General features: G+C 42.5%; 1 protein-coding gene across 1 annotated transcript in view; it reads left to right on the forward strand.

Moving 5' to 3' along the window:
* The first annotated feature begins 2,949 nt into the window (after positions 1 to 2,949).
* Positions 2,950 to 27,718, forward strand: part of LOC126320374 (uncharacterized) — a 58,112-nt gene continuing 33,343 nt past the window's right edge. The window contains exon 1 of the mRNA XM_049993817.1: positions 2,950 to 2,969. Coding sequence (XP_049849774.1) covers positions 2,950 to 2,969 — 20 coding nt within the window. The remainder of the gene's footprint in view (positions 2,970 to 27,718) is intronic.

Genomic DNA, 27,718 nt, shown 5'->3' on the forward strand with positions numbered 1-27,718 from the left:
CGTACAAAAAAAATGTCGCGGATGCAATTTAATTTTGGTGAGAGTCGTTCAGCGATGTGAAATTTTTTTTTTAGGGCAACTGGTTTTCAACAAACCAGTTTCACTGACAACTGAAGAGAATGGATGAATTTCGATAGCTCCAGAGACGAAGTAAAACATTTCGGTACTTTATGAATAGTAGCTCGCTTTCAATTTCGCCAAAATCAAGAGTATGTTAAACCTGAAGTTACTAATTTTACTCTTACCATAATCTCAGTTGATTGCTTCAAAGAACAACCGAAAGAAATACGACGTCCCTCAGATGTAGAGCACTGAATACACTGTTGTCCGCAGTTTACCCAGTGTCTCCCTGCAGCCTTCACAGTTTCTGGGTTTTTGCACGAACGGCCGCATTTCAAAGCAGCGTGACTGACGACTCCTGAAAGTGATGACTAACCCGTCAGTTAAAAACGAGCCCCACAGCTATTGAGCTAAGTGCCAGTTCACATCTCCCAGTGCGACCGGCCACGCTGTTCCCGTGTACCAGGGAACGCATCGCACTTTCTCATCGTAATGGCTTAATGGGCCTAAGTACTCTTCATAGCAACGCAGCAACAGTGTCTGCCACTAGCTTTAACAGCTACTTACTAAAGGCTTCGGATTTGGTACAGTAAACAACACACCCAACTGCAGCGAAGACGTTGAAACAACTCTCACGTCTGACTTACAGTTTTTCTTCAGTTTCTTCTGCCAGTTGACACGTGTAATACCTTTCCTCCAACCATAGGTGTCTTCACGCAATAAACACAAACAATAAGCGGGTTCGATTCTCAAGTAAGAATCGCATGCAGCACATGTATAGAAATAAGAGAACTACTCAGAGGTCGATGAATAGTGGAACTCATTAGTCGACCACAATATTAATGCTCCGGGAAGTTAAGGCGCATCGGTCGGCTCGTGTGTAACTGTGAGCTTGAAGCCCATTAGAATGTGCTGCTGCATGAACAACCAGAAGTTGTAACTTTCACAATGTACACGCAGTCAAAAAAATTGATGTGGTTTTTGTTTGTCACCGCCCATTTCCGGTAACTACCACGGAAGGCTAAGTGTAATAATATCACGGTTGAGTAGTATGTGTCCCGATGTACAGCGAGAAACCGCTTACACATTTACTAGAAAAAACATAAAATGAAGATATATACTGTAACCGTAACCAATGTGCAATAAATACATCACTGCGAAGAGAGAGTGCCAGAGGAAACTTCAAGACAAATGTTTTCATCGCGAATTCGATTCCACTTATCCTTGGGATTTATTAAATGTAACAGTAAAATAATCACTATGGCCAAATGGCGATTTCAATCCAATTCCCTTAAGTACCATGTTTATTGGCCCTTACCCCTGTGGCACTGTGGTTGACTACTGTAAGACCGCGTCTATTTATGGCGGATTTACTGTTTAAGTGTAACGGTACAAGTCATGCAGTCCAGCAGAGGGACGTTAAAATGGCCGAAAGCTCAATCTTTACTGCGTTTAAGTAACAGTTTTCATGGAGGGGTGGTCATTCTCGTAGACTTATGTAAAAGTGAAAATAATGAAGACTCTTGGCTTGCCTGTACGCAGCTATCATCATACGCACTTATGAGAAGGGGTTTCAAAACCCATGGCAAATCGTAATTATTTACTAGCAGGTCTTCCTCAGCATAAACGTACTTACCTTCTATTGGATTCTCAAATTGTTTTAAACCAAACTCAGCACGCATAGCTTAAGATAACATGTTATGTATCCAGAAGAAGTAAAAACTCTCATAAAACGGAAAGATAATTTGAACGTTCCTGTGCTTTAATAGGCATTGTACTGTGAGATTGTACGCACTTTCGTATCTGCGAGCAGACTGACAGCAGTCCATTTCAGGGGAGAATATAGTTAAACACAGAATCTGAAACGCCGTTCACGTATCTTAACTGATAATGATGGTACAGTTTACGACAATCCAGTATCATCCCACACCAGAACAAAATCCTAGGGTAACTGGCGAAAGGCCTGGCCCTTTTAGTCTTGCCAGTTGTCATATAATTGTTGTTAGGTTTGCAACATGTGCATAGCGCAAAACCACTACCTGCGGCAGGCACTTTAGGCAGACGGTGACGCCGGCTTGGCGTGCTCCAGTTGACACGATGACATTTGCATTGTCTGCGCGCGCCGCATCAGATGACATCCGGCCACAGCGACGCGACACCGCTGCTCCCGTCAGAGACCACACCAAGGTCTCCAATATACTGTTTATCTGGCTACCATCTCAATTACAGTTACTGTCATCTGTCACCTATAGGAGTGTCTCGTAGCTTGTGACTGAACCGCCTGAATGACACGTGCAGGACAGGTAATCTTTAAATACTAGCCTAAGCTACTTTAAGATTCAGAGAAGACCAACGTACAGCGTAAAACGTGGGTTTTGGACTTAACAACAGGCTCTAACTTGGCCAGGCTAACTACCGTCTTAAGATTTGTCTAGTAACCAGATAACAACTGAGTGGAAATTTGTCCACTCACAGAATCGAGTCAAGAAGCTGCTGCTTAAACTACAGATAGTGGGGTCTACGCACGTAGGAGTCTTTATAAAAATAATGATGGGGAATATCTACATGTGTGCGGCATATCATACAGCCAGGAGCGTTTCAGTTGTATCCGTTTCACATGCATGAAAACAGACGTACGTAAAGGCCATAAAAAGAACTTTTAAGCGGACTACGTGTGTCTACTACTTAAGCTTTCAGTTTTAAGATCTAAGAACTACTCTCTTTTATTAACCATGCGAACGCGCACGAGATACTCGCGACAAAGATTGTTTGAATCAGAATAGCGCGAAATGCGGTTTTCTGAATGAAATACACTGCGGAAAAACGGAGACAGCGTACTTCATGGCAGAAAAGTGTAATTAATGTCAAGTAAGATAAAACAAAGTCAGAATGCGCGGAGGACTTCAAAGGTAAGTGGGAGATGGTACGGTAATTGAATGCTTCAATTGAGCAACCCACCATTTATCGAAGTGTCGGGCTATAGTAATTAAACTGCAGCGGTGATTTGGAAGATAGGGAGAAGCAAACTTTCAATACAACAGATAAGACGGATGCGCTGACTTTTTGTGCGTTTTATGGTGTGTGTGTGTGTGTGTGTGTGTGTGTGTGTGTGTGTGTGTGTGTGTGTGTGTGTGTGTGTGTGTGACCTCACCCAAGCGCGGCCGCCGCTCTTTGTCAATAAATTTCGGAACTCTAGAAAACTGTTCAAAGATTGTGGTGCTTATCAACGAAGGAAGGAAGGAAGGAACCCAGTTATTATCGGTGCATACTGTATCGTTTGAATAAGTATCTTGACGTAGTATCTGTAAGTATCTTGACGTAGTATCTGTAAGTATCTTGACGAAGTATCTGTAAGTATCTTGACGAAGTATCTGTAAGTATCTTGACGTAGTATCTGTAAGTATCTTGACGTAGTATCTGTAAGTATCTTGACGTAGTATCTGTAAGTATCTTGACGTAGTATCTGTAAGTATCTTGACGTAGTATCTGTAAGTATCTTGACGTAGTATCTGTAAGTATCTTGACGTAGTATCTGTAAGTATCTTGACGTAGTATCTGTAAGTATCTTGACGTAGTATCTGTAAGTATCTTGACGTAGTATCTGTAAGTATCTTGACGTAGTATCTGTAAGTATCTTGACGTAGTATCTGTAAGTATCTTGACGTAGTATCTGTAAGTATCTTGACGTAGTATCTGTAAGTATCTTGACGTAGTATCTGTAAGTATCTTGACGTAGTATCTGTAAGTATCTTGACGTAGTATCTGTAAGTATCTTGACGTAGTATCTGTAAGTATCTTGACGTAGTATCTGTAAGTATCTTGACGTAGTATCTGTAAGTATCTTGACGTAGTATCTGTAAGTATCTTGACGTAGTATCTGTAAGTATCTTGACGTAGTATCTGTAAGTATCTTGACGTAGTATCTGTAAGTATCTTGACGTAGTATCTGTAAGTATCTTGACGTAGTATCTGTAAGTATCTTGACGTAGTATCTGTAAGTATCTTGACGTAGTATCTGTAAGTATCTTGACGTAGTATCTGTAAGTATCTTGACGTAGTATCTGTAAGTATCTTGACGTAGTATCTGTAAGTATCTTGACGTAGTATCTGTAAGTATCTTGACGTAGTATCTGTAAGTATCTTGACGTAGTATCTGTAAGTATCTTGACGTAGTATCTGTAAGTATCTTGACGTAGTATCTGTAAGTATCTTGACGTAGTATCTGTAAGTATCTTGACGTAGTATCTGTAAGTATCTTGACGTAGTATCTGTAAGTATCTTGACGTAGTATCTGTAAGTATCTTGACGTAGTATCTGTAAGTATCTTGACGTAGTATCTGTAAGTATCTTGACGTAGTATCTGTAAGTATCTTGACGTAGTATCTGTAAGTATCTTGACGTAGTATCTGTAAGTATCTTGACGTAGTATCTGTAAGTATCTTGACGTAGTATCTGTAAGTATCTTGACGTAGTATCTGTAAGTATCTTGACGTAGTATCTGTAAGTATCTTGACGTAGTATCTGTAAGTATCTTGACGTAGTATCTGTAAGTATCTTGACGTAGTATCTGTAAGTATCTTGACGTAGTATCTGTAAGTATCTTGACGTAGTATCTGTAAGTATCTTGACGTAGTATCTGTAAGTATCTTGACGTAGTATCTGTAAGTATCTTGACGTAGTATCTGTAAGTATCTTGACGTAGTATCTGTAAGTATCTTGACGTAGTATCTGTAAGTATCTTGACGTAGTATCTGTAAGTATCTTGACGTAGTATCTGTAAGTATCTTGACGTAGTATCTGTAAGTATCTTGACGTAGTATCTGTAAGTATCTTGACGTAGTATCTGTAAGTATCTTGACGTAGTATCTGTAAGTATCTTGACGTAGTATCTGTAAGTATCTTGACGTAGTATCTGTAAGTATCTTGACGTAGTATCTGTAAGTATCTTGACGTAGTATCTGTAAGTATCTTGACGTAGTATCTGTAAGTATCTTGACGTAGTATCTTCACGTATACTTCACAAAATGTAGGAGCGACGCTAAGAACGTCAACGTTAACTACCATACAGAATTCCACAATTTCCCTAAATACCACCTAACAAAAATCAACTGTATTTTCATCTAATTGTGCTGTGCTCTAACTTCTTTGGACTAGCACACACTGGTTTACAAGAAATATGAAACACTCAGAAGAGGAGGAAAATTTTACAGGTTGACAGGTTGCATGTTATTTGAGTGATTACAAAATCGAGGCAAGTTTATTAAGAACCAGGCTGCATACGCCCACCTCGCAGTACAGTACAGTGTTCACCCGTATGGCCTGGATGTGTGCACTGATGCCGGTTGGGAGGGTTGTCGAAGCAGTTTTATCCTTTCTTGGGACAAGCTGATACACAATTGTTTTAACTGGTCCTTGATATCCTGGATGTGGTCACTGGGACACTATTTACGTTTGAACTGGTACCCCAGTTGTACCTATCCGACGATGGTCATTCGGGGTAGCACAGAATCACGATTCGTTGCTGAACAAAACGGACGCCATTCATGAATAGCTCATGCTTCCCTGTCACGGCACCACTCCAAACGCAGCAGTGTGTGGTGGTGTATTAACGGCAACCTACGCTTGGTACAGAAATTTCCTAGTCCGACTGGTACTAATTTCTGACTGGTACTAATTTCTGACCAGTGATGCGGATGACCATGTTGCTGGGAATCCCGTATTACTGCTTGCATGGAGGGCCCACGTGTGAAGCGGTTACGATGTGCTTGGTACAAAATACAACGGGCTTACCTTCTGGTAGTCTAAGGTGGCCAGCCGGAACCTTTGAGAGAAGTAAGTCTGCTTTCGTGCTGGACTGCATGCGATCATTGGGGCACTGTCACAAAGTGTCCCATGAATCTGGCTATAACTGGATTCTACCAGCTGCCAAATGGAGATTCACAACGAGGCCCCTTTGTAACTGTCTAGTGCTGATAACTGTCTTGCTTGACTACGTGTTCGGAGTAATCACTCTCAATCCGACGCTTTTCACGCCATCTTGTATACCCATCAGGCCTGGTAGCAATATAAGTGCACTCTGGTGTCTGTTCTACGTGTCAGAATTAAAACCCCATTTACGCACCCGCCGACGGAGTGTATTTGTACGAAGTTACATTGACATCGGACCATGTATTGTGGTTGCTTCCCATTTTTAGATAGGCAGTGTAATTGTCCTGGTTAAATAAAAAGTGGCGGTGCTTACCATTACGGTGTGAAGTCCAGTGGCAGCCTACGTGTCAGACTGGGTCACGTCCAACAACTGTAAAGGAAACAGAACAGCCATATTAGAGATGCTGAACTAATAAGAAAATATATTAAGTATTACGTACTACAAATGTACTCAAACACATTTCGGTGTAGAATGTAAGAGAAGACATCTACCCGTACCCTATTGCCGTAACTTGTATACAGTGACACACATCTGTGTAATTGCATCGAAACTTGTTTTCGTTTGTTGGTGAAGAACTTTACCAGTCACAAATATTTTTTGAAAGCTGTTATGCTAATCTACAGATGCTTTAACGGTTCCTGTTACATTAATTTCTCAGCAACCAGAAACCCGACTCTCCAGCACGTTTCAGTGGACGGCGCTGCTACATGCTTTCATGCTTCGACTTTTTCAGAACGGTGAGGAAATTGTAGCAATACAAAGATGACACACATTCTAAATGAATCAATGTAGAAGGTGAATAGTTCATAATATACTTAATATCTGCTTCAGCGTCAGATAAGAGAGTATTATGACGGAAATTTATTTATAGCGTGTGTGCTGTCACCACTGCTACAATTTGTGCATCATCCTGAAAATATTGGAGGATCAAAGGAAGACGAAACGCCGTCCACTGGAACATACTAAAAGACCGGAGCCGGCCGGAGTGGCCGTGCGGTTCTAGGCGCTACATTCTGGAGCCGAGCGACCGCTACGGTCGCAGGTTCGAATCCTGCCTCGGGCATGGATGTGTGTGATGTCCGTAGGTTAGTTAGGTTTAATTAGTTCTAAGTTCTAGGCGACTGATGACCTCAGAAGTTAAGTCGCGTAGTGCTCAGAGCCATTTGAACCATTTGAAGGACCGGATGTCATGCTGTTGAGAAATAAAATATGTAACAGGAGCAGTTATGCATCTAAGGGTGATCGTAACAACCAGGAACCGGCTGCGGCATTAAAGTAAAGCTGTTTAAGTATTTGCAGCTGGTTGCTCTCTAGACCAACAGTCATTAACGGTTGCGACCGAGATACAGTATGGATAAAATTGATTGTATTGCGTGGGAACTAAATTTTAAATAAATTTGGCTTTAGATAGCGTGAAATCTGAACATTCACGATCATGCATTAAGTTAGTGTTAAGGCTAAGAACATGCCCCTACAATAAAGGTTGCGAGAAATTAAAACGGTCCAGTCCCATTCGTGCGAAAATATTCTGTTCAGACATCGTGTAGGCAGTTTGGCACCACGTTCCAAAATATTTTCCAGCCTATTTCTACATCACAGTGTTCGCAGAATCAATGCCATATTTTTTTATATACGAGGGAGCATTATTTCATGTCTTATGGAGTTAGACAGTCCTCGCTGAACTTCGCTGTGTTCATTACTGTTCGTGATACGATGTACGTCAGGGAGGAAATGTTTCTTCATGCTCTTTACCTCACTTTCGAAAGGAAGCGAGTGCCTATAGAAGTACACACTAATCATGGCGAATTATTTCGACTGGGATTAACTGAAACATTTAAAGATAGAAAGTTTTGCTGGAAACACACAGGGCCTTCAGTACAGACGAACGTATACCATTAGAATGGCAGCTTGCGCTTCGTACGAGGTATGTACGTAAGAAATTAACAGCAGCCGAGATTGAAATAATATCTTCGACTGTTTAGATATGTCGAGATAGTTAATATTCAATAGCTGAACTGAAGAAGCCCGTTGTTCACGTCTGAAGACACCTCTCAACAGTCTGCTCAAACATTGATAACAGACCGACGTGACGTGTTTTGTTAAGAACAAACATCAATCGTGTATTAAATTATTTTAGGTTTTAGGCCGCGTCACGATGAATCGCCGGAACTATACACATAAAAAAAAGTTTTGCATCACCCCAGTTCGCAGAACTCCGGAAGATAGACATTGACTGTGGATATTTTACCACAGACACAGTACCTTTGACTGTTCAGCATTGTCACTAAGCCCGCCCAAAGATTAAGACAACCATGCATGAACAGCGCCTATTGAACGCAGGGGTCCGACAGCCGATCAGTTCCAGTCATTCTACCAGAAAGGAGGTACGACGACTTGTGTTGTCTGTATTTCAACAATGCCTAGACGGTGAATACCGGGGTTCGATCGCGTCCGCATTGTTACTTTGTGCCAGGAAGGGCTCTCAACAAGGAAAGTGTCCAGGCGTCTCGAAGTGAACGAAAGCAATGTTGTTCCGACATAGAGGAGATACAGAGAAACAGGAACTGTCTATGACATGCCTCGCTCAGGCCGCCCAAGGGCTGCTACTGTAGTGAATGACCGCTAAACACGGATTGTGGCCCGGAGGAACCCTGACAGCAACGCCACCATGCTGAATAATGCTTTTCGTGGAGCCAGAGGCTTCGTATTACGACTGAAACTGTGCGCAATAGGCTGCATGATGCGCAACTTCATTCCCGACGTCCATAACGAGGTCCATGTTGGCAACCACGAGACAATGCAGCGCGGTACAGATGGGCCAACATGCTGAATGGATCGTTCAGGATTGGCATCACGTTCTTTTCACCGATTAGTGTCGCATATGCCTTCAACCAGACAGTTGGCGGAGACGTGTTTGGAGGCAACCCAGTCAGGCTGAACACCTTAGACACACTGTCCAGCGAGTGCAGCAAGGTGGAGGTCCCTGCTTTTTCGGGGTGGCGTTATGTGGGGCCGACGTACGCCGTAGGTGGTCATGGAAGGCACCGTAACGGCTGTACGATACGTGAGTGCCATCCTCCGACAGATAATGCAACCATATCGGCAGTATATTGGCGAGGCATTCCTCTTCATGGACGGCAATTCGCGCCCCCATCGTACGCATCTTGTGAATGACTTCCTTCAGGATAACGACATCGCTCTACTAGAGTGGTCAGCAAGTGCTCCAGACATGAACCCTATCGAACATGCCTGGAATAGATTGAAAAGGGCTGTTGATGGACGACGTGATCCACCAAGCACTCTGAGGGATCTACGCCCAATCGCCGTTGAGGCGTGGGAAAATCTGGATGAACAGTGCCTTGATGAAGTTGTGGATAGTGTGCCACGTCGGAAACAGACGTTTCGCTGTATGGTAGTACAACATGCAATTTGTGGAACTGTTTATCTTGTTCTTTGTTCCTATTTTCTGTACAGGTTCCGGAACTCTCGGAACCGAGGTGATGCAAAACTTTTTTGATGTGTGTATTACACAACATACATCCCTACCTCTTTTGCGGCGATGTTCTCCAGGGCGACTGAACAGCAGTTTATCAGTTCAGTCGATTTTGAGAGAGTAGCTGCGATGACGGTTGAAACGTTGGGTGCTAGTTTTTTCGGTGTTTCATAATTGTGTGTGTCCTAACACCCGAAGGGATGTTTTCAAATTGACGCTGTTTAGCCCACGAAGGCTGAGGCCAATATCTCGGCTAGTTAATCAGAATGTATGGCGTAGAGGTATAAAAGGAAAAAAAAAAAAACGTTAATTGATCACTAAGAACTTTATTGTTCCCAGAGCCAGTGTACAGAGCATACGGGGAGTAACTGTTTCCCAGTGGTACGTGATTAAGTTGTAAGTGCACACCCCTAAGATAATGAACCGTCCAGTGGACAGGGCAGCCGTAATCAACGGCGGTCGACCGTGCAAACTGAGCGCTTTGACGCGGCTAGCGGAGCCGCTAACAATGTTGTGCCAGGCACGGGCGTACGTATTGACGCAGCAGCGGGTTTCCCCGCGCACTGAGTCAGAGGCGGCGCGCCGGACGTGGCCACGTTTCCCCACGCCTGCTGCGGCCGCTGCTGGTCCCGCCCTGCCGAGGTCCCCCACACAACGCCCTTTCCCTCCAGCCGCTCACCGCCAACAGTCAAGCCGCAGCTCCCTGCGTAACACAATGGACCTGCAACTGCGCTCGGTCGATGTACCGAAATAGTCACTGAGTGGAAGGTGCCATACGAGTCTCTGGAGCACTAACTTCTTCTTCTTCTTCTTCTTCTTCTTCTTCTTGTTGTATTAGGCAAATTTCTTATTACAGTATTCATCTCTTGCATCCTCTTCCGGCATTTCTTCTTCCACTGCATTTACAATTTAGGGTATTTACCGGGAACCTTTCTCCACCCGTACTTTCTACATTTTCCTTCGATTGTCTCCGATTTTCCTGTATTTTCTCTTTCGGTTATATATTCCTGTATCTTTCCTAATATCTTTTCGATCTCCCCCTGTACGGCCTTCCGCTCTGCTTAGAAATCTCATTTCTTGAGCTTGTTTTCGCCCAAGCCTCACTTCCGTAAGGCAGGCTTGGTCCTGCTACCGTTTCACGTAACTTCAGCTGGGTTTCTTTCTGGCTCTATTCTGCAAACTTTTTAGGCTGGTTAACCGTATGAAATTTACTTTTAAGTCCAGGTCATGGTTATATTTCAAAGTGATGACGCAAGTAAAACATTTTAAATATCTATGATGCGTCAAGTTTTTATCATTCGAGACAGTTTTAGATCTTACTGGCTGGCTGTCTGTCGGTAGACGAAACGAAAGCGATTGCATTTCAGGGCAGTTTTAGGTTGTCATTTGTCACTATTTGCTGTAACTTTTTTCCTTGTACTCGTTTTTCGTGTTCATTGGCTTTTTTGTTATATTTTCCATACATGTAACAATTTCCGCGTGTGTGTATGGACTCTTAACAATACTTAAGAGGTCAGATGAGTAACCTCGTTAAGCCATGGTGTTCCATAGCGTTTCTCTGCTGACATAATGGGGAGCTTTCTCGTCCAGTACCCTGAACTCAAGGGTAATGGTCTCGGAAAGGTTGGGGACCATTGATTGCAATGAAATATTAGCTAACCCCCCAGTTTTCCCCACCATCAACATTAGCACGAACTACAGAACAAGAAACAACTTTTTTGTATTCCTGTTTTTGTAAACACTTAGGGTAACTGATTTCATTTCCTAAGATGGTTTGCTAAACAGCGAGCTATCCTGTCAGTGAGACAACCGGAACTACTTATTTGTTAGAATAGTTCTTACAGAATGAAACGAACCTCAGTGCATTGTTAATATCACCTTGAACTACTACTCAGAAAATAAAATGAACTACCATATTGAGGACACACGCTTATTAGCAAACCTGCCTCCTTTGCACCTCTTCTCTCCCTAGCACCAATTTCCTCGCCCACTATCTCCATCACCATTTAAAATTAACCATGTTATGCTTAGTTTGGAAATCTCGTGATTGTTGGAGTCACTTATACTGAAATGGCAGAAATTTGAAGACTTCAGGCTGCCAATGCTTCGATTATGAATACTGCCACTCCCCTATACTACTACGTAAGACCAAGTTGTTTCACGTTGTTACCAAAAATCCCTGAACTTAATCGGCCAGTAACTTCCGAATTTTCACAAAATTCACTAATTAGTGTTCACACGAATATGGGCTTTATATTTTTTCAGACAACGATCCACCGGTTTTCCGTTAATAAATACCACAAGAAAGAAAATGCTGTGATATGAAAATGTGCGGACAAATGTGAGTGAAGAAAGGAGATTAGTATGTATATCCAATTTTTTACACGTATTTAGCAGCTACGAAGTATTAATGGGTTTGCTAATAATAATAATAATAATAATAATAATAATAATAATAATAACAACAACGTTAATAGTAATATAGTTTGTAGACCCCATGGCAGTGTAGCGTCCATTGCATGGTTACTATTATGCTGCGCCGCCTTTAATTTCAATTATTTTTGAAAAGTCAATAATTAAGCAATTTCTCGTCTATCGACAGAAGCACCACCAACTCTTAATACACTTTCATGAGAAACTTGAGTTAATATTGGGCTGACTACTAGATTTAGTGGTGAGATTAAAATACCAGGCAAATCAATCGCTTTCATGCTATGTTTCATGGTCTATCTCTTTCTATATTATGTAATTTGAATTTTACTTTATATATTAAGGATCAAGAATATATTAATGTTCAAGAATCATAAAAGAAGGTTGTATACATGGAAGAATCCTGGAGATACTAAAAGGTATCAGATTATATAATGGTAAGACAGAGATTTAGGAATCAGGTTTTAAATTGGACATTTCTAGGGGCAGATGTGGACTCTGACCATAATCTATTGGTTATGACCTGTAGGTTAAAACTGAAGAAACTACAAAAAGGTGGGAATTTAAGGACATGGGATCTGGATAAGCTGAAAGAACCAGAGGTTGTACAGAGTTTCAAGGAGAGCATAAGGGAACAATTGACAGCAGTGGGGGAAAGAAACACAGAAGAATAATGGGTAGCTCTGAGGGATGAAGTAGTGAAGGCAGCAGAGGATAAAGTAGGTAAAAAAGACGAGGGCTGCTAGAAATCCTTGGGTAACAGAGGATATATTGAATTTAATTGATGAAAGGAGAAAATATAAAAATGCAGTAAATGAAGCAGGCAAAAAGGAATACAAACGTCTCAAAAATGAGATCGACAGAACGTGCAAAATGGCTAAGCAGGGATGGCTAGAGGACAAATTTAAGGATGTAGAGGCTTATCTCACTAGGGGTAAGATAGATACTGCCCACAGGAAAATTAAAGAGACCTTTGGAGAGAAGAGAGACACTTGTATGAATATCAAGGGCTCAGATGGAAACCCAGTTCTAAGCAAAGAAGGGAAAGCAGAAAGGTGGAAGGAGTATATAGAGGGTCTATACAAGGGCAATGTACTTGAAGACAATATTATGGAAATGGAAGAGGATGTAGATGAAGACGAAATGGGAGGTAAGATACTGCGCGAAGAGTTTGACAGAGCACTGAAAGACCTGAGTCGAAACAAGGACCCCGGAGTAGACAACATTCCATTAGAACTACTGACGGCCTTGGGAGAGCCAGTCATGACAAAACTCTACCAGCTGGTAAGCAAGATTTATGAGACAGATGAAACACCCTCAGACTTCAAGAAGAATATACACTCCTGGAAATGGAAAAAAGAACACATTGACACAGGTGTGTCAGACCCACCATACTTGCTCCGGACACTGCGAGAGGGCTGCACAAGCAATGATCACACGCACGGCACAGCGGACACACCAGGAACCGCGGTGTTGGCTGTCGAATGGCGCTAGCTGCGCAGCATTTGTGCACCGCCGCCGTCAGTGTCAGCCAGTTTGCCGTGGCATACGGAGCTCCATCGGAGTCTTTAACTCTGGTAGCATGCCGCGACAGCGTGGACGTGAACCGTATGTGCAGTTGACGGACTTTGAGCCAGGGCGTATAGTGGGCATGCGGGAGGCCGGGTGGACGTACCGCCGAATTGCTCAACACGTGGGGCGTGAGGTCTCCACAGTACATCGATGTTGTCGCCAGTGGTCGGCGGAAGTTGCACGTGCCCGTCGACCTGGGACCGAACCGCAGCGACGCACGGATGCACGCCAAAACCGTAGGATCCTACGCAGTGCCGTAGGGGACCGCACCGCCACTTCCCAGCAAATTAGGGACACTGTTGCTCCTGGGGTATCGGCGAGGACCATTCGCAACCGTCTCCATGAAGCTGGGCAACGGTCCCGCACACCGTTAGGCCGTCTTCCGCTCACGCCCCAACATCGTGCAGCCCGCCTCCAGTGGTGTCGCGACAGGCGTGAATGGAGGGACGAATGGAGACGTGTCGTCTTCAGCGATGAGAGTCGCTTCTGCCTTGGTGCCAATGATGGTCGTATGCGTGTTTGGCGCCGTGCAGGTGAGCGCCACAATCAGGACTGCATACGACCGAGGCACACAGGGCCAACACCCGGCATCATGGTGTGGGGAGCCATCTCCTACACTGGCCGTACACCTCTGGTGATCGTCCTGTTCCAACAGGACAATGCACGTCCGCATGAATCCCGTGCCACCCAACGTGCTCTAGAAGGGGTAAGTCAACTACCCTGGCCAGCAAGATCTCCGGATCTGTCCCCCATTGAGCATGTTTGGGACTGGATGAAGCGTCGTCTCACGCGGTCTGCACGTCCAGCACGAACGCTCTTCCAACTGAGGCGCCAGGTGGAAATGGCATGGCAAGCCGTTCCACAGGACTACATCCAGCATCTCTACGATCGTCTCCACGGGAGAATAGCAGCCTGCATTGCTGCGAAAGGTGGATATACACTGTACTAGTGCCGACATTGTGCATGCTCTGTTGCCTGTGTCTATGTGCCTGTGGTTCTGTCAGTGTGATCATGTGATGTATCAGACCCCAGAAATGTGTCAAAGTTTCCCCTTCCTGGGACAATGAATTCACGGTGTTCTTATTTCAATTTCCAGAAGTGTAATAATTCCAATCCCAAAGAAAGCAGGTGCTGACAGATGTGAAATTACCGAACTATCAGTTTAGTAAGTCACAGCTGCAAAATACTAACGCGAATTCTTTACAGACGAATGGAAAAACTGGTTGATGCGGACCTCGGGAAGGATCAGTTTGGATTCCGTCGAAATGTTGGAACACGTGAGGCAATACTGACCTTACGACTTATCTTAGAAGCTAGATTAAGAAAAGGCAAACCTACGTTTCTAGCATTTGAAGACTTAGAGAATGCTTTTGACAATGTCGAGTGGAATACTCTTTCCAATTCCAAAGTTGGCAGGGGTAAAATACAGGGAGCGAAAGGCTATTTACAATTTGTACAGAAACCAGATGGCAGTTATTAGAGTCGAGGGGCATGAAAGGGAAGCAGTGGTTGGGAAAGGAGTGAGACAGGGTTGTAGCCTCTCCTTGATGTTATTCAATCTGTATATTGAGCATGCAGTAAAGGAAATAAAAGAAAAATTTGGAGTAGGTATTAAAATTCATGGAGAAGAAATAAAAACTTTGAGGTTCGCCGATGACATTGTAATTTTGTCAGAGACAGCAAAGGATTTGAAAGAGCAGTTGAACGGAATGGACAGTGTCTCGAAAAGAGGATATAAGATGAACATCAACAAAAGCGAAACGAGGATAATGGAATGTAGTTAAATTAAATCTGGTGATGCTGAAGGGATTAGATTAGGAAATGAAACACTTAAAGTAGTAAAGGAGTTTTGCTATTTAGGAAGTAAAATAACTGATGATGGTCGAAGTAGAGAGGATATAAAATGTAGACTGGCAATTGCAAGGAAAGCGTTTCTGAAGAAGAGAAATTTGTTAACATCGAATATAGATTTATGTATCAGGAAGTCGTTTATGAAAGTATTTGTTTGGAGTGTAGCCATGTATGGAAGTGAAACATGGACGATAACTAGTTTGGACAAGAAAAGAATAGGAGCTTTCGAAATGTGGTGCTACAGAAGAATGCTGAAGATTAGATGGGTACATCACGTAACTAATGAGGAGGTATTGAATAGGATTGGGGAGAAGAGAAGTTTGTGGCAAAACTTGACTAGAAGAAGGGATCGGTTGGTAGAACATGTTTTGAGGCATCAAGGGATCACAAATTTAGCATTGGAGGGCAGCGTGGAGGGTAAAAATCGTAGAGGGAGACCAAGAGATGAATACACTAAGCAGGATAGAGTAGCATGGAGAGCTCCATCAAACCACTCTCAGGACTGAAGACAACAACAACATTAAGGATACATTTTCTCAGGTTAATGGTTGATTTACAGTACCCTTTGTTGATTTCAGGAAAGAGTTTGATATGGTACCTCATTACAGGCTGTTGAAGGTATGAGCATATGGAATAGATTGATATATGTGAGTGGCTCTAAGACTTCTGAAGTAACAAAACCCAATATGTTGTCCCCGACGGCAAATAGTCATCAAAGACAAGGATATTGTCAGGAGTGCACCAGTGGTAAGATCGCTGTTATTCTCAAAATGATTTGGCTGACAGGATGGGTAGCTATCTGCAGTTGTTTGCTGCTGATTCTGTGGTGTACGGCATGTTTTAGTCGTTGAGCGACTGTCGGAGGATAGAAGAAGACAGATAAAATTCTTAATTGATGTGATGAATGACAACATGCCTTAAATGTAGAGAAGTTAATGCTCAGGAATAGGAAGACAAACCCGTGATGGGTGGATACAGCATTACCAATGTCCTGCTTCACACAATCACGTCGTTTAAATATCTGGACATAACGTAGCAAAGCGATACGAAATACAACGAGCATGTGAGGATTGTAGTAGAAAAGCCGAATGGTCGACTTTGGTTTATTACGCGACTTTTAGGAAAGGGTGGTCTACCTGTAAAAAAGACCGCATATAGGAGGCTAGTGCGACCTTGTCTTTAGTACTGCTATAGTTTCGGATCTGTAACAAGTTGTTTAAATGAAGACATCGAAGCAATTTAGAGGCCGGTTTCTAGATTTGTTATCGGTAGTTTCGAATTACACACGAAAGTCACGAAGATGGTTTAAATGGCTCTAAGCACTATGGCACTTAACATCTGATGTCATCAGTCCCCTAGACTTAGAACTACTTAAACCTATCTAAGCTAAGGACATCACACACATCCATGTGAGGCAGGATTTGAACCTGCGACCGTAGCAGCAGCGCGGTTCCGGACTGAAGCGCCCAGAACCGCTAGGCCACAGTGGCCGGCTGTTAAGGAGACGTTTCTTGAACTCAAATGTGAATCCCTGGAGGAAAGGGGATATTCTTTTCAAGGAAAGCTATTGAGAAAATTTAGAGAACCAGCATTTGAAGCTGACCGCAGAACGAATCTCATGCCTCCAACATACACAAGCGCCTGAAGACCACGGATGTAAGATACGAGAAATTCGGGCGCGTACGGAGGCGTGTAGATAATCTTTTTTCTCTCGTTCTGTTTCCGAGTAGAAGGCGAAAAGAAACGACTACTAGACTCAAGGCGTACCCTCCATCACGCGCCGTAGGATCGATTGTGGAGTATCGATGTAGATGTATGTAATGTGTGAGCCTCGTAGTTGCGTTCACGGAGAATGTGTGCAGTGGGCTGTGTGCTGTGTGCTGTTAGGAAGATTATGATCATACATTCGTTTTGTTTGCTGCATTCTCGACGACACCTAGCCACACGTTAATGGTAATACATAAAAAAGTAACCATTGATTACTGACGTAATCAGTACTATAGTATTACGAAATAATTTGTTTTGTGACCGAACCACAATCGAATTTTAATCCTTAGAAAGTTTCAGTTTACGCCTCTGGGTAAATAACCGTCTGGTTGGGAACTATTGGCCTATGTCAACAATGACTTACACACCACTGATGCCAATTTGCACTTGTTTGACAGTGAGAAATTCTAAGTGCTAACATTTGAAAACTTAGTGAGAATGTCTTCGACATTTGTTTTAAATACTCATTCCCGCTGCCAAAATGTTGCTGCCCCTTTCACTTTCTGGCCAATGAAACACTACCAGGTCTCTCACAGACGGTACTTAGGACCAACATTGTTTTTCCTTTCTATTCCATTCACGTAATAAGAAAAGGCAAAATTGTTCATAATTTTTAGTACAGCAACCAGCCTTTTTATGTATTTTACTTATGCCAAATTTCATTAGTATTCGACATCTTTATTCTTTGATCTACATACTTATTTCTGAACATACTCTGGTGACGAACAACGGAAGACCAGTTTGTTATACAGCCTCTGTAGTATGTTTAACTTACTTGAAGGAGAGATCGTTATCTCTGCATGCACCTATTCTTAAGTATCGAAGTGAAGTCCTGGAATAAGCTCTGTTTCAGAAACTGAAAAAAAAATCGGATGTGGCCAAGTTGAGCTAACGACGACCGCTTCCCTCACTGCGGGCATGAACAACCCAACTTCGTACACACTATAGAAATCAGTGATCACCGAATACAGCTTTCATTCTTCTATAAATTTCAATTGGAGGCACGTTTTCTGCGATGAGGAGCTATTACCGCAAGCTGTTTCTCACGTAGCTCCTTCGTTACGTTACATACAGCCACGTTACACGCTGCAATTCGGAGCTCTCTAGCGACAGTTTGTTGCATCTGTTATCAGCAAAGCGCGAAAGTCAACCGAGTAACATGTAGGGCATGGAATACCTAAACCGATGTTGAGAACAAAAAATTGAAGCATTACTCCGCAGTAAGCTTTCTCACAAATTTAATTTTTAGTTAGCACGTCGTTAAGAACATTGATTTAAATCTGGGTGTTTAAGATGCTGTTCTGCTTCTTGTTGCAATTTTCGCTTTTATAGTCGTGGTACAAACACTTTTACTTGTCTGTTGCACAAAAACACCGTTGTATACGCCAAGTTATCAACATTTGTCTATGATTATAAAGGCGAAAATTGGAACAATAAACAAAACAGGAAGGCGGCTGCACCATCCAAATTTCTGTCTTATGTATTTAACTGTGAAATAACTGAAGATTGTTTCACCTCAGCTGAAGATGAGTGAAAGCCAGCAATTTTTATTGGCATAAAAAACACGAAAAACTGGCTGGTTCCTAAATTTCTTAAAATAATAATGCATATCTACTGAGCTCAACAAGCAGTAAAATGGGTAACTTAATGTTGACTGCAAATATATTTCTTTACGTGCCAGTATCTCTCTCGCCTTATCTCTACGCGAGATATACGATGGAGCTATCGATCATAATGCAGTAGTGTGTCCCGAGAACTACATAGTCATTCTTACAGAAATTTCCGTTTAAATTACCTAAGCATTTCTATTAATTTCTTATGGTCTCTAGCGACCTTTTGCCATTCCCACAGCAGGTGTCTGAATTAGTTCGGATTTTCGTCACGCCTGCAGCAAACAACTGAACAATGCTGTAGCATTTAACAATTTAAAACCGCGTTACTGTTAAACGAAATCACCGATTTCGAAACTCTCAGTCCAACTTTAACTGAATATTGTTAAAACAGAACATGCATAACAATTAAGAATATGTATGAATCTTGATTCCAATAGCACTATCTTAGTAAAACTTTAAAGTAATTTTTATATTGTCGTGTTAACGTGAAATTGTTTATCTTATTGTAATATTTTTGATCAACTAACATCAAAGGTGCGACAAATAAGATGAGGAGAGGACGATGAAAATGTTTGCTAAGATCAGGATCGAAAAGCCATTAGTTGATCGAAAGAAGGCTTGTTTTAACCGCCATATAGCTTCTACTGCACAATCGAGTTGATTGTGATGTATTTGGCGTGTCCTTGTTAAGTTTACAAACACTGGTTAGTAACATTCAAGAAACCGTAGCAATGGAGGCAACTGAACACACCACAACAAGGCAGCAACTCGTATGAACAAAATACGTTATTCAAGTCCGTTAGCTTTCACGGGCAGCGTCAATTTAAATGCTAGAGCAAATAAACTGCCGATGTTTCGGCCGATTTGCTGCAGTTCTCTTCAGTGAAGGGGGACCACAGCAAGTCTGTGGAAATGTTGGCAGTTTAGTGGCTTCAGTGTTGCACAATGACGCGGTTTAGTTTGTTCAAAAGCGAGTGAATATTTAATATTCTTTATCTGAGACGCAGAAAAAGACTATGTTGATATTCCTTAACATTAGGATGACCACAGCACATGCCAAGATTAACGGAAGTGCGCATTAATATTAGTACAATGCTTTGTATGGCCATTGTAGCCTGAAGATTGTTGCTTCATTAAGTAATTTAAGTAAGGTAACAAATTTGAATGGTAGGCGTCTGGAAAACCTCCATGCTCTGTGATTGGTCACACTAGCGTCTTATGGCATTTTCTTCGAATATGGATTGTATTTTATTTCCATCACAACCCTTCCATTCGCCTTCCCTAACACTTTCGGTTATCATCCCATTTCATATCACTTCTCAGAATTATCCCTGAACGCTTGTACGATGTGATATGTTCACCACGCATTTTTTAGTCAGACTATCGTGTTGTCTTTGTTACAGACATAATCTAAAATGCACCCACATTGAAAGGCAGCTTCAACTAATTGGACTAAAGGAAAAATTTTTGTATAAGTCTTTCTCCATTTGTTTACATTCATTAAACGACGATACTTTCCTGTAGGTACCAATATCGTCAATCTTATAGTGCTGTTGCTCCTGTCTGTTAAGTTGTTTATACTGAGAACATTGGAGGTTTTGTGACGCTTTCTCATGGCAGATCACGTTTGTTTATTTCTGTGGATCATTCGCCGCCCACTGAATCGCACTAGGTTCCGTTTATCAAATGATCCTCGAGCCAACTTCACACTTACGTGTATCGTACCTCTGTTGCTTGTCAACGATATGGTGCTCTGCGTGTGCAGCTTTCGGAACCTAGGAAATAATCTGCTCTTTGACCTGCATCTACTGTATAGAAGCTGTGTATGAATGGAGTAAGCTTTGTTCCACATGAGTGTTTGCAACTGAATCCAGGCTCTTTCTCTGACAGAACGTTGTCTGTTCCAGGAACGCCATTTTTGACCTAATATTATTCTCTGGGATCCTTTAACAGGATACCTGTCCATACTTCTGTGCATCTGACTTATGCCTTTTGTAAACAGGAGTGACCTGCGTTTTTCCTGTAACGCGGGACTGTCCTCTGGGCAGTAAATCCTCGACAGAAATGTGGTCGGAAAGCTTGTAATTCCGTAGTGTGTTCAGTGTAAAATCTGTGGAATTCCATCGAAGCCTGGAGCCTTGTTTGCATTAAATAGTCTTAATTGTTTTTCTATATTTAGACATACTTTCTCCTGTGCTAGTTGCCACATCGGGAACCAGTTTCTTCCAGCTAACTATCAGCTAACGGGTGTTCCGGTGCCTTCCATTTCATGTATTTAAGTTCCTTTCCAGGTGTCGCGAGGTCTGCTTCTGTATCTATCCGTCTGTTTCCACAACACTGCTGATTACGTGTTTCTTTCGTGTGGGAAACATGCCACACAAGCTTCTCCTATTTAAGCAACTAGTTTATGCAGGCTACGTAAACCACTTCTCAGCACATCATTTCAGATATGATGGCGATAACTCCTCTTCAAAATTCGCCTCAAACATTGCTGCTGAGAAACAATGAGCTAGTGTGCTAATCTTTATGACATTTTCCAGGTCTCACCTATATATGGCCATCGCAAAGATGATAGAGTTTTATGGACATACTTTGAGCGTCTAATTGCCATGTGTCTAACGTTTGTTGTAAGGCTGCAGAAACTTTCCCAGTTCTGCTGGTGATGTCTGCATCTACATCCCCGTTATTATAAATGAGAATGCCAAAGAATGTAAATCGGTCGACACTTCATAGTACTTTTACTGACTGTAGTTTGAGTAAACATTTCCACTTTTTATGCACAGTGCTTTTTATCCATATTTACTTTTACCCTTGTAGAACTTGCCATTCCATCCTGCCTGGAAGTCATTAGTTGTAAACTGTTATGTTTCTGGCAGATGAACGACGTCATTAGCAAAATCCGTAACTTGTGGAATTTAAAAGCGACTACTCCATGGAAGAAATGCAGGTCGTTTGAAAAACATCACTTGATTACTCGCTTACGAAAAAAGAGAGACAGAGAGAGAGAGAGAGAGAGAGAGAGAGAGAGAGAGAGAGAGCGAGCACTAGCTTTCCTACCATTGGCAGCCATCTGCCTGCAGTATCGCCACACCTTCCCAGAAACCTGGCGAAGAGAAACACGGCTTTCAAAGAGTTGTCTCGAATTTCACAAATGGCATACAACATAGCAGCACGCTTGCAAATAGCAAAGAGACAGATACTGTTAACAGCGTTAATACCTGTCTTCCATCAATTACTAGTGAACCCTCCAATGCTTCGCCAATTGCTAAATATGTATGGAGAATTCCAGTTTTTTCAGCAATTACTTTTGAGTCCTTTAAGAAGAGAAAGGAGAAAACAAGAATAGCACGATTACAAAGCAATAAGCAGGAGCGTGTGATATTCGTAGTGTTAAGTCAAGCCCAAGAAGAAGACTGGCAAAAAATTTTCAATTGAAATCCTTATTGCGACTATGGTCTTGAAAATATGAACAAATATTTGTTAAATCAAACCGAACGCATTGCGATCTGGTTTCACCATGCTTTATTGTACTCTAAACTGTGAATTCTAGCTAAAGTGATAACTTAGTATGGTCGTGAATTATACTGAAAATGACATTTTGACGTCTTATTCCTTTGGTATTAACCAAAGCTCCGTGTGCAGCATTAACTCCTCGTACTTAATCAACAAGTTATCTTTGACGAATGTAAGCATAGTTGCGATGCAAGTGCGGTATTCTGTATACAGCGTTACTCCGTCCTACACTACGTTATCCAGTATTGTGTGCTCTATACGGATTTATGTACACAACCCACTTTTACAATTTGGCTGCTACGGCTCAGCTTTTACATACAGAGACGTTTTGTGCAGAATAAAGGGAATGGCCGGCCGCTGTGGCCTAGCGGTTGTAGGAGCTGCTATGGTCGAAGGTTCGAATCCTGACCCGGGCATGAATGTGTGTGATGTCTTTAGGTTAAATGGTTCAAATGGCTCTGAGCACTATGGGACTTGACTGCTGAGGTCATCAGTCCCCTGGAACTTAGAATTACTTAAACTTAACTAACCTATGGACGTCACACACATCCATGCCCGAGGCAGGATTCTAACCTGCGACCGTAGCAGTCGCACGGTTCCGGACTGAAGCGCGTAGAACCGCTCGTCCACAGTGGCCGGCTCTCTAGGTTAATTAGGTTTAAATAGTTTTAAGTCTAGGGGACTGATGACCTCAGATGTCAAGTCCCATAGTGCTTAGAGCCATTTGAATAAAGGGAATCATTGCAATGGCTCGTATCTATTAAAAGTCGTTAACAACTTAATCTGTGGCAATACTGCTTTTGCACTCTACACATTGCTTTCATGATGGCGTGCAGAGAAAAGGAGAGAGGAGAAGAGAAGACACTGCAACCAAGTTCAGAACTTTTACACGGGGATTACAACCAATTTCTACATGAAATCAAAGTAGTAACTGGAGTCAGAATCACAGTTGGCTGCTTCTCAGAGAAAGACTGGTCAGGAGCTTGTTAAAACACGGTATGAAACACTCAGTAATACCACTCCAATTTTGTTTCATTTCACAATTCAATGAAAACGTTCTCTTAATTTTGCATTACGAGAGCTCCTGGCAGAATTTTGTTTTTACACGTCATTCCTGGTTAGTGCGAGTACAACAACAATAATTCCTGTGTCGCTAGGTTTTCACCGAATGTGGGCAATGTCAGTGGCAGAATGCGACAAGTACCAACCTCCCCGTTGGGTAATTAATGAGTTAATTATCGTGTACGATAATCTCTACCCTGCTTTTACAAAAAGAAATTAGTGGTTATTTGGTTTTCTGATTCAGAACGTGGCTGTGCCTAGCATACTCGTCAGGTCACACAACTACTACTAATACACTCGTGCCGTTAGCTTACCATACCAATAAAACCATACCTAATGATGAACGCGCAGGTGGGTTACAAACTAACTCCCACTGTTTAAACGTTAGAATTAAGTTCCATTCGCATAGAAACCTTCATCGATGTAGCAGTAACAGAGACAAGATGATGATAGTAAGCCTGCAGGGACTATGTTGTTACTAGTACCTAAATCCTCTTGACGTCGCACGATCTAGGTACGAGTGTTTTTCGTATCTATGCTTAACAATAAGGAAATTATAATGTACTGGGTACGAAGTCCCACGTGTTTTGTATTACGTGCATGTATGGTTAAATAGCTTATTAAAATTGCACAGTCAAAAATAAAAGGTGAGCGTGTAAAAGTTGAAATGGCAGTCTAATCATGTAGTTTGTATCTTATGTTCAGAGATCTATGTTTAGTCGTCCATGGTGTATTTAGGTGCCAAGAACGGAATGAACGGTGACAGGCCCGCTCTCCCATTTCCTGCCCATGAGTCAACATACATGGAAGCGCCGAAGAAACTGGTATAGGCATGCGTATTCAAATACAGAAATATGTAAACATGGAGAATACGACGCTGCGGTTGGCAACGCCTATACAGGTAAAGTTAGTGGCGCAGTTGTTAGATCGGTTACTGCTGCTACAATGGCGGGTTATCAAGATTTGAGTGTGAACCCGGTGTTGTTGGCGCACGAGCTATGGGACACCATCTCCTAAGTAGTAATGAGGTGGGGATTTTCCCGTACAATCATTTCACGAGTGTACCGTAAGTATCAGGAATCCGGTAAAACACCGAATCCCCGACATCGCTGCGGCTGGAAAGAGATCCTGCAAGAACGAGATGAACGACAACGTTTAACGTGACGGAAGTGCGAACCTTCCACAAATCGCTGCAGTTTTCAATGCTGAGCCGTCAAGAAGTGTCGGCCTGAGAACCATTCAACGAAACGTCATCGATATAGGTATTCGGAGCCCAAGGCCCACTAGTGTACCATTGATGACTGCACGGCACAGAGCTTTACACCTCGCCTGGGCCCGTTAACTCCTACAGCGGACTGTTTATGACTGGAAACATGTTGCCTGGTCGGACGAGTCTCATTTCAAATTCTATCGAGCGGATGGATGTGTACGGGCATGGAGACAACCTCATGAACGTGTGGACCCTGCATGTCAGTAGAGGCTTGTTCAAGCTGGTGGAGGCTCTGTAATGGTGTGAAGCATGTGCAGTTGTAGTAGTGTGGGATCCCTGATACGTCTAGATACGACTGACAGGTGACACGTACGTAAATATCCTAACTGATCACCTGCATCCATTCATCCATTCAAGTCCACTTAATTCCGACAGACGTGGGTAATTCAAGCAGGAATTGTCCAGAATTGCTGCGGATTGGCTCCAGGGACACACACCTGAGTTTGAACACTTCCGCTGGCCCCCAGACTCCCCACACATGAAGAATGTTGAGCGTATCTGGGATGCCTTCCAACGTTGTTCAGAAGAGAACTGCAGCCCCCTCGTACCCTTAAGGATTTATGGACAGCCTTGCAGGTTTAGCGGTGTGATTTCCCTCCAGCACTACTTCAGCCATCAGTCGAACCCATGACGACATGTTGCGGCACTTCTGCGAGCCCGCGGGAGCCCTAAAACATGTATTAGGCAGTTTCTTTGGCTCTATTGTGTAACCGCGTTGTCTTTGTGTTTTGTAGTATCTATTTATTAGAGGTGAAAGTAGCACTCAGCTTAATGTTGTTTCTTTGCCCGCTAGGCTCTGGTAAGTATGTCCGTCCGTTTGTACAGTTACAAAAGAACTGTGATGTCAGTCTTCGAGTATGTAGCTTACTGTTAACGTTTGTTCACAGGCACACTGCAGGGTTTGTTCTTGTCGTAGAAGAAATTTATGAGTTATTTCGGTGTTTGCAATTCTGAGACGGACTAAAGCAATACCTTCACTTCTGGAGTTTCTTACCGAAGTCTGCCAGACCTAGGTGGTGTGTTTGATGGCCTGTAGTTTATTAAGTTGTGTTGGGGTGTTTACATCCCGTTGCTTTTGGCAGCTCATTACCTGCAATGCAGAAGTAACACTGCGTTCAGACAAGAACGGTAGGTATCTCTACACTGCGGAGGGAGCACAGTTGATCATGGATGGTGCCGATCAAATACTGATCTGAATAGCACTTTAGTATATTTTGCAGTGTAGTCAAAGTCACCACATTTTAAAAAATCTGTCGAGGTAAAGTCATGTTTTGTAGTGCTGTAAGTATGTCTATTACTTCTGCAGTATATATATGCAGTATTCTTTTGGTAGGTAACGTTGTTTTGAATTCCGGTTGTGTACGTATGCATAGCAGACTAATTACCCATGGAACCGTCTGTATGAAGTAGATTATATTGTGGACACGCACGGGGCAGACTGACAAGGGAAAGAAAAAAATCTGCATTGTCCTTTTTAACAAATCAGTACCGGAAAAGCAAAAGAAACAGTTTGACCGGGCGGAGATAATATAGTCGTGCGTGTGCGTTTGGGGAACGAGCGCGGGGAGGGAGGGAGGCTCATTCATTTCCTGGTTGATTGGACTGACAGTACGCACATCCGTATTTGTTCGTGGTCTGACATTCTGGACCAAGATTTGCGTCAGTGTTTGTAACAGAACGATGTTTAAGAAAGCATTGTTTTGGATTCCTGATGTGGCGTGTCACTGGAGTGAGACGTGGTATGACGTCAGCGCGGCGCTCACTGGTCTGCGTTTAGAGTCTCGCGGGACACTATTCCGGCTACAGGGCTTGGCTTTCGCGTCCGTCCCCACTCACAGCCTATGAGCACTGCTACAGCCCATTTCCTGCGCCATTCGGGCCGAGCACCGGATATGTCGCAAGCGATCATCACACTTCTGCGCCACAGCCCAGCACGCAGCTATCTTCTCCCGTCGGCCGACCTCATGCTCTGAGGTCACAGCACTCTAGAACATCCCATCTAGTTTAGAATTATGTATGCTCTATGACCAACGAACGGTGGACATTTCTAGAACGTAACTATCCAAAAATTCTCTAAAGCCAGCTGTCATATTTTGATGATGCCTCTTAATAGACGAATAGCTGTCAGTGGGTTTCTATGCATTAGCTCTTATATCCTCATCGTCAGTCCAAGGACTGGTTTTAAGTAGCTTTCGCAAGCTAGTCTGTCATGTACGTAAATACTGCGCTGCACTCTACATCAATTTTAACTTTCTTACTGTTTCCAAGCCTTTAGCTCCCTCTTAAATATTTACTCTTATCCCTTCTTTACTAAATTAACTACTCCATGTTGCCTCAGGATGTTTTCTGTGAACTTTTTCCTTTTTTAGGTCAGTCTGTGCCATAATATTTTCCATGTCTTCTTTGCTTACTCTATTTACCCAGCTGGAAACACAATCTTCAAAAGTTAATATCTTTATGTCCGTACCGCTTACCATCCTCGTTTCACTTTGATTCAAGTCTACATCACCGACAAATACTTTCAGAAAATATTTTAACACTTAAATATACATTGAACACAAGGAAATTTCGCTTTTCATAAAAGCTTATTGCAAGTCTGCATTTTATATACTCTGTACTCGGGCCATTATTTTGCTGCTGAATGGCAAACTTTCATACTTTTCGATTCATTTCACAATCTAATTTCCTCAGCGAAACTTAACTGAATTCGAGTGAATTCCTTTATCTTATGAACTCTTTTCAACACGCCGTCCATTCCCTTCAGCTGATCTTTCTAGGTCTCAGAAAATTACAGTGTCGTTGCGAAACAAAGTTTTTGTTTCTATTCCCTGAACCTAGGCTTACTTTCGAGCTTTCTTCTCGATTTACTTCATTGTTCTGTATAGACGGATCAACACGGGAAGGGAGGGGGAGGGAGAGGGAGGGAGAGAGAGAGAGAGAGAGAGAGAGAGAGAATAGACTACAATCTTTGCTAACTCCCTGTATAACTGTAAATTTTCTGATTCCTATTTTAATTACTAATTTCACAGCCTAACTAAAAGACGTGTCATAATTACATGGAATTTTCATGTTACATGCTACTTATTTAATGATCAGTATATATGAAAACAAGACATTAACAACAACATTATTAAGCTATTATTTAATATATGTCGAGT

The sequence above is a fragment of the Schistocerca gregaria genome, unplaced genomic scaffold (assembly GCF_023897955.1).
Source record: "Schistocerca gregaria isolate iqSchGreg1 unplaced genomic scaffold, iqSchGreg1.2 ptg000718l, whole genome shotgun sequence".
Taxonomy (NCBI): Eukaryota; Metazoa; Arthropoda; class Insecta; order Orthoptera; family Acrididae; genus Schistocerca; species Schistocerca gregaria.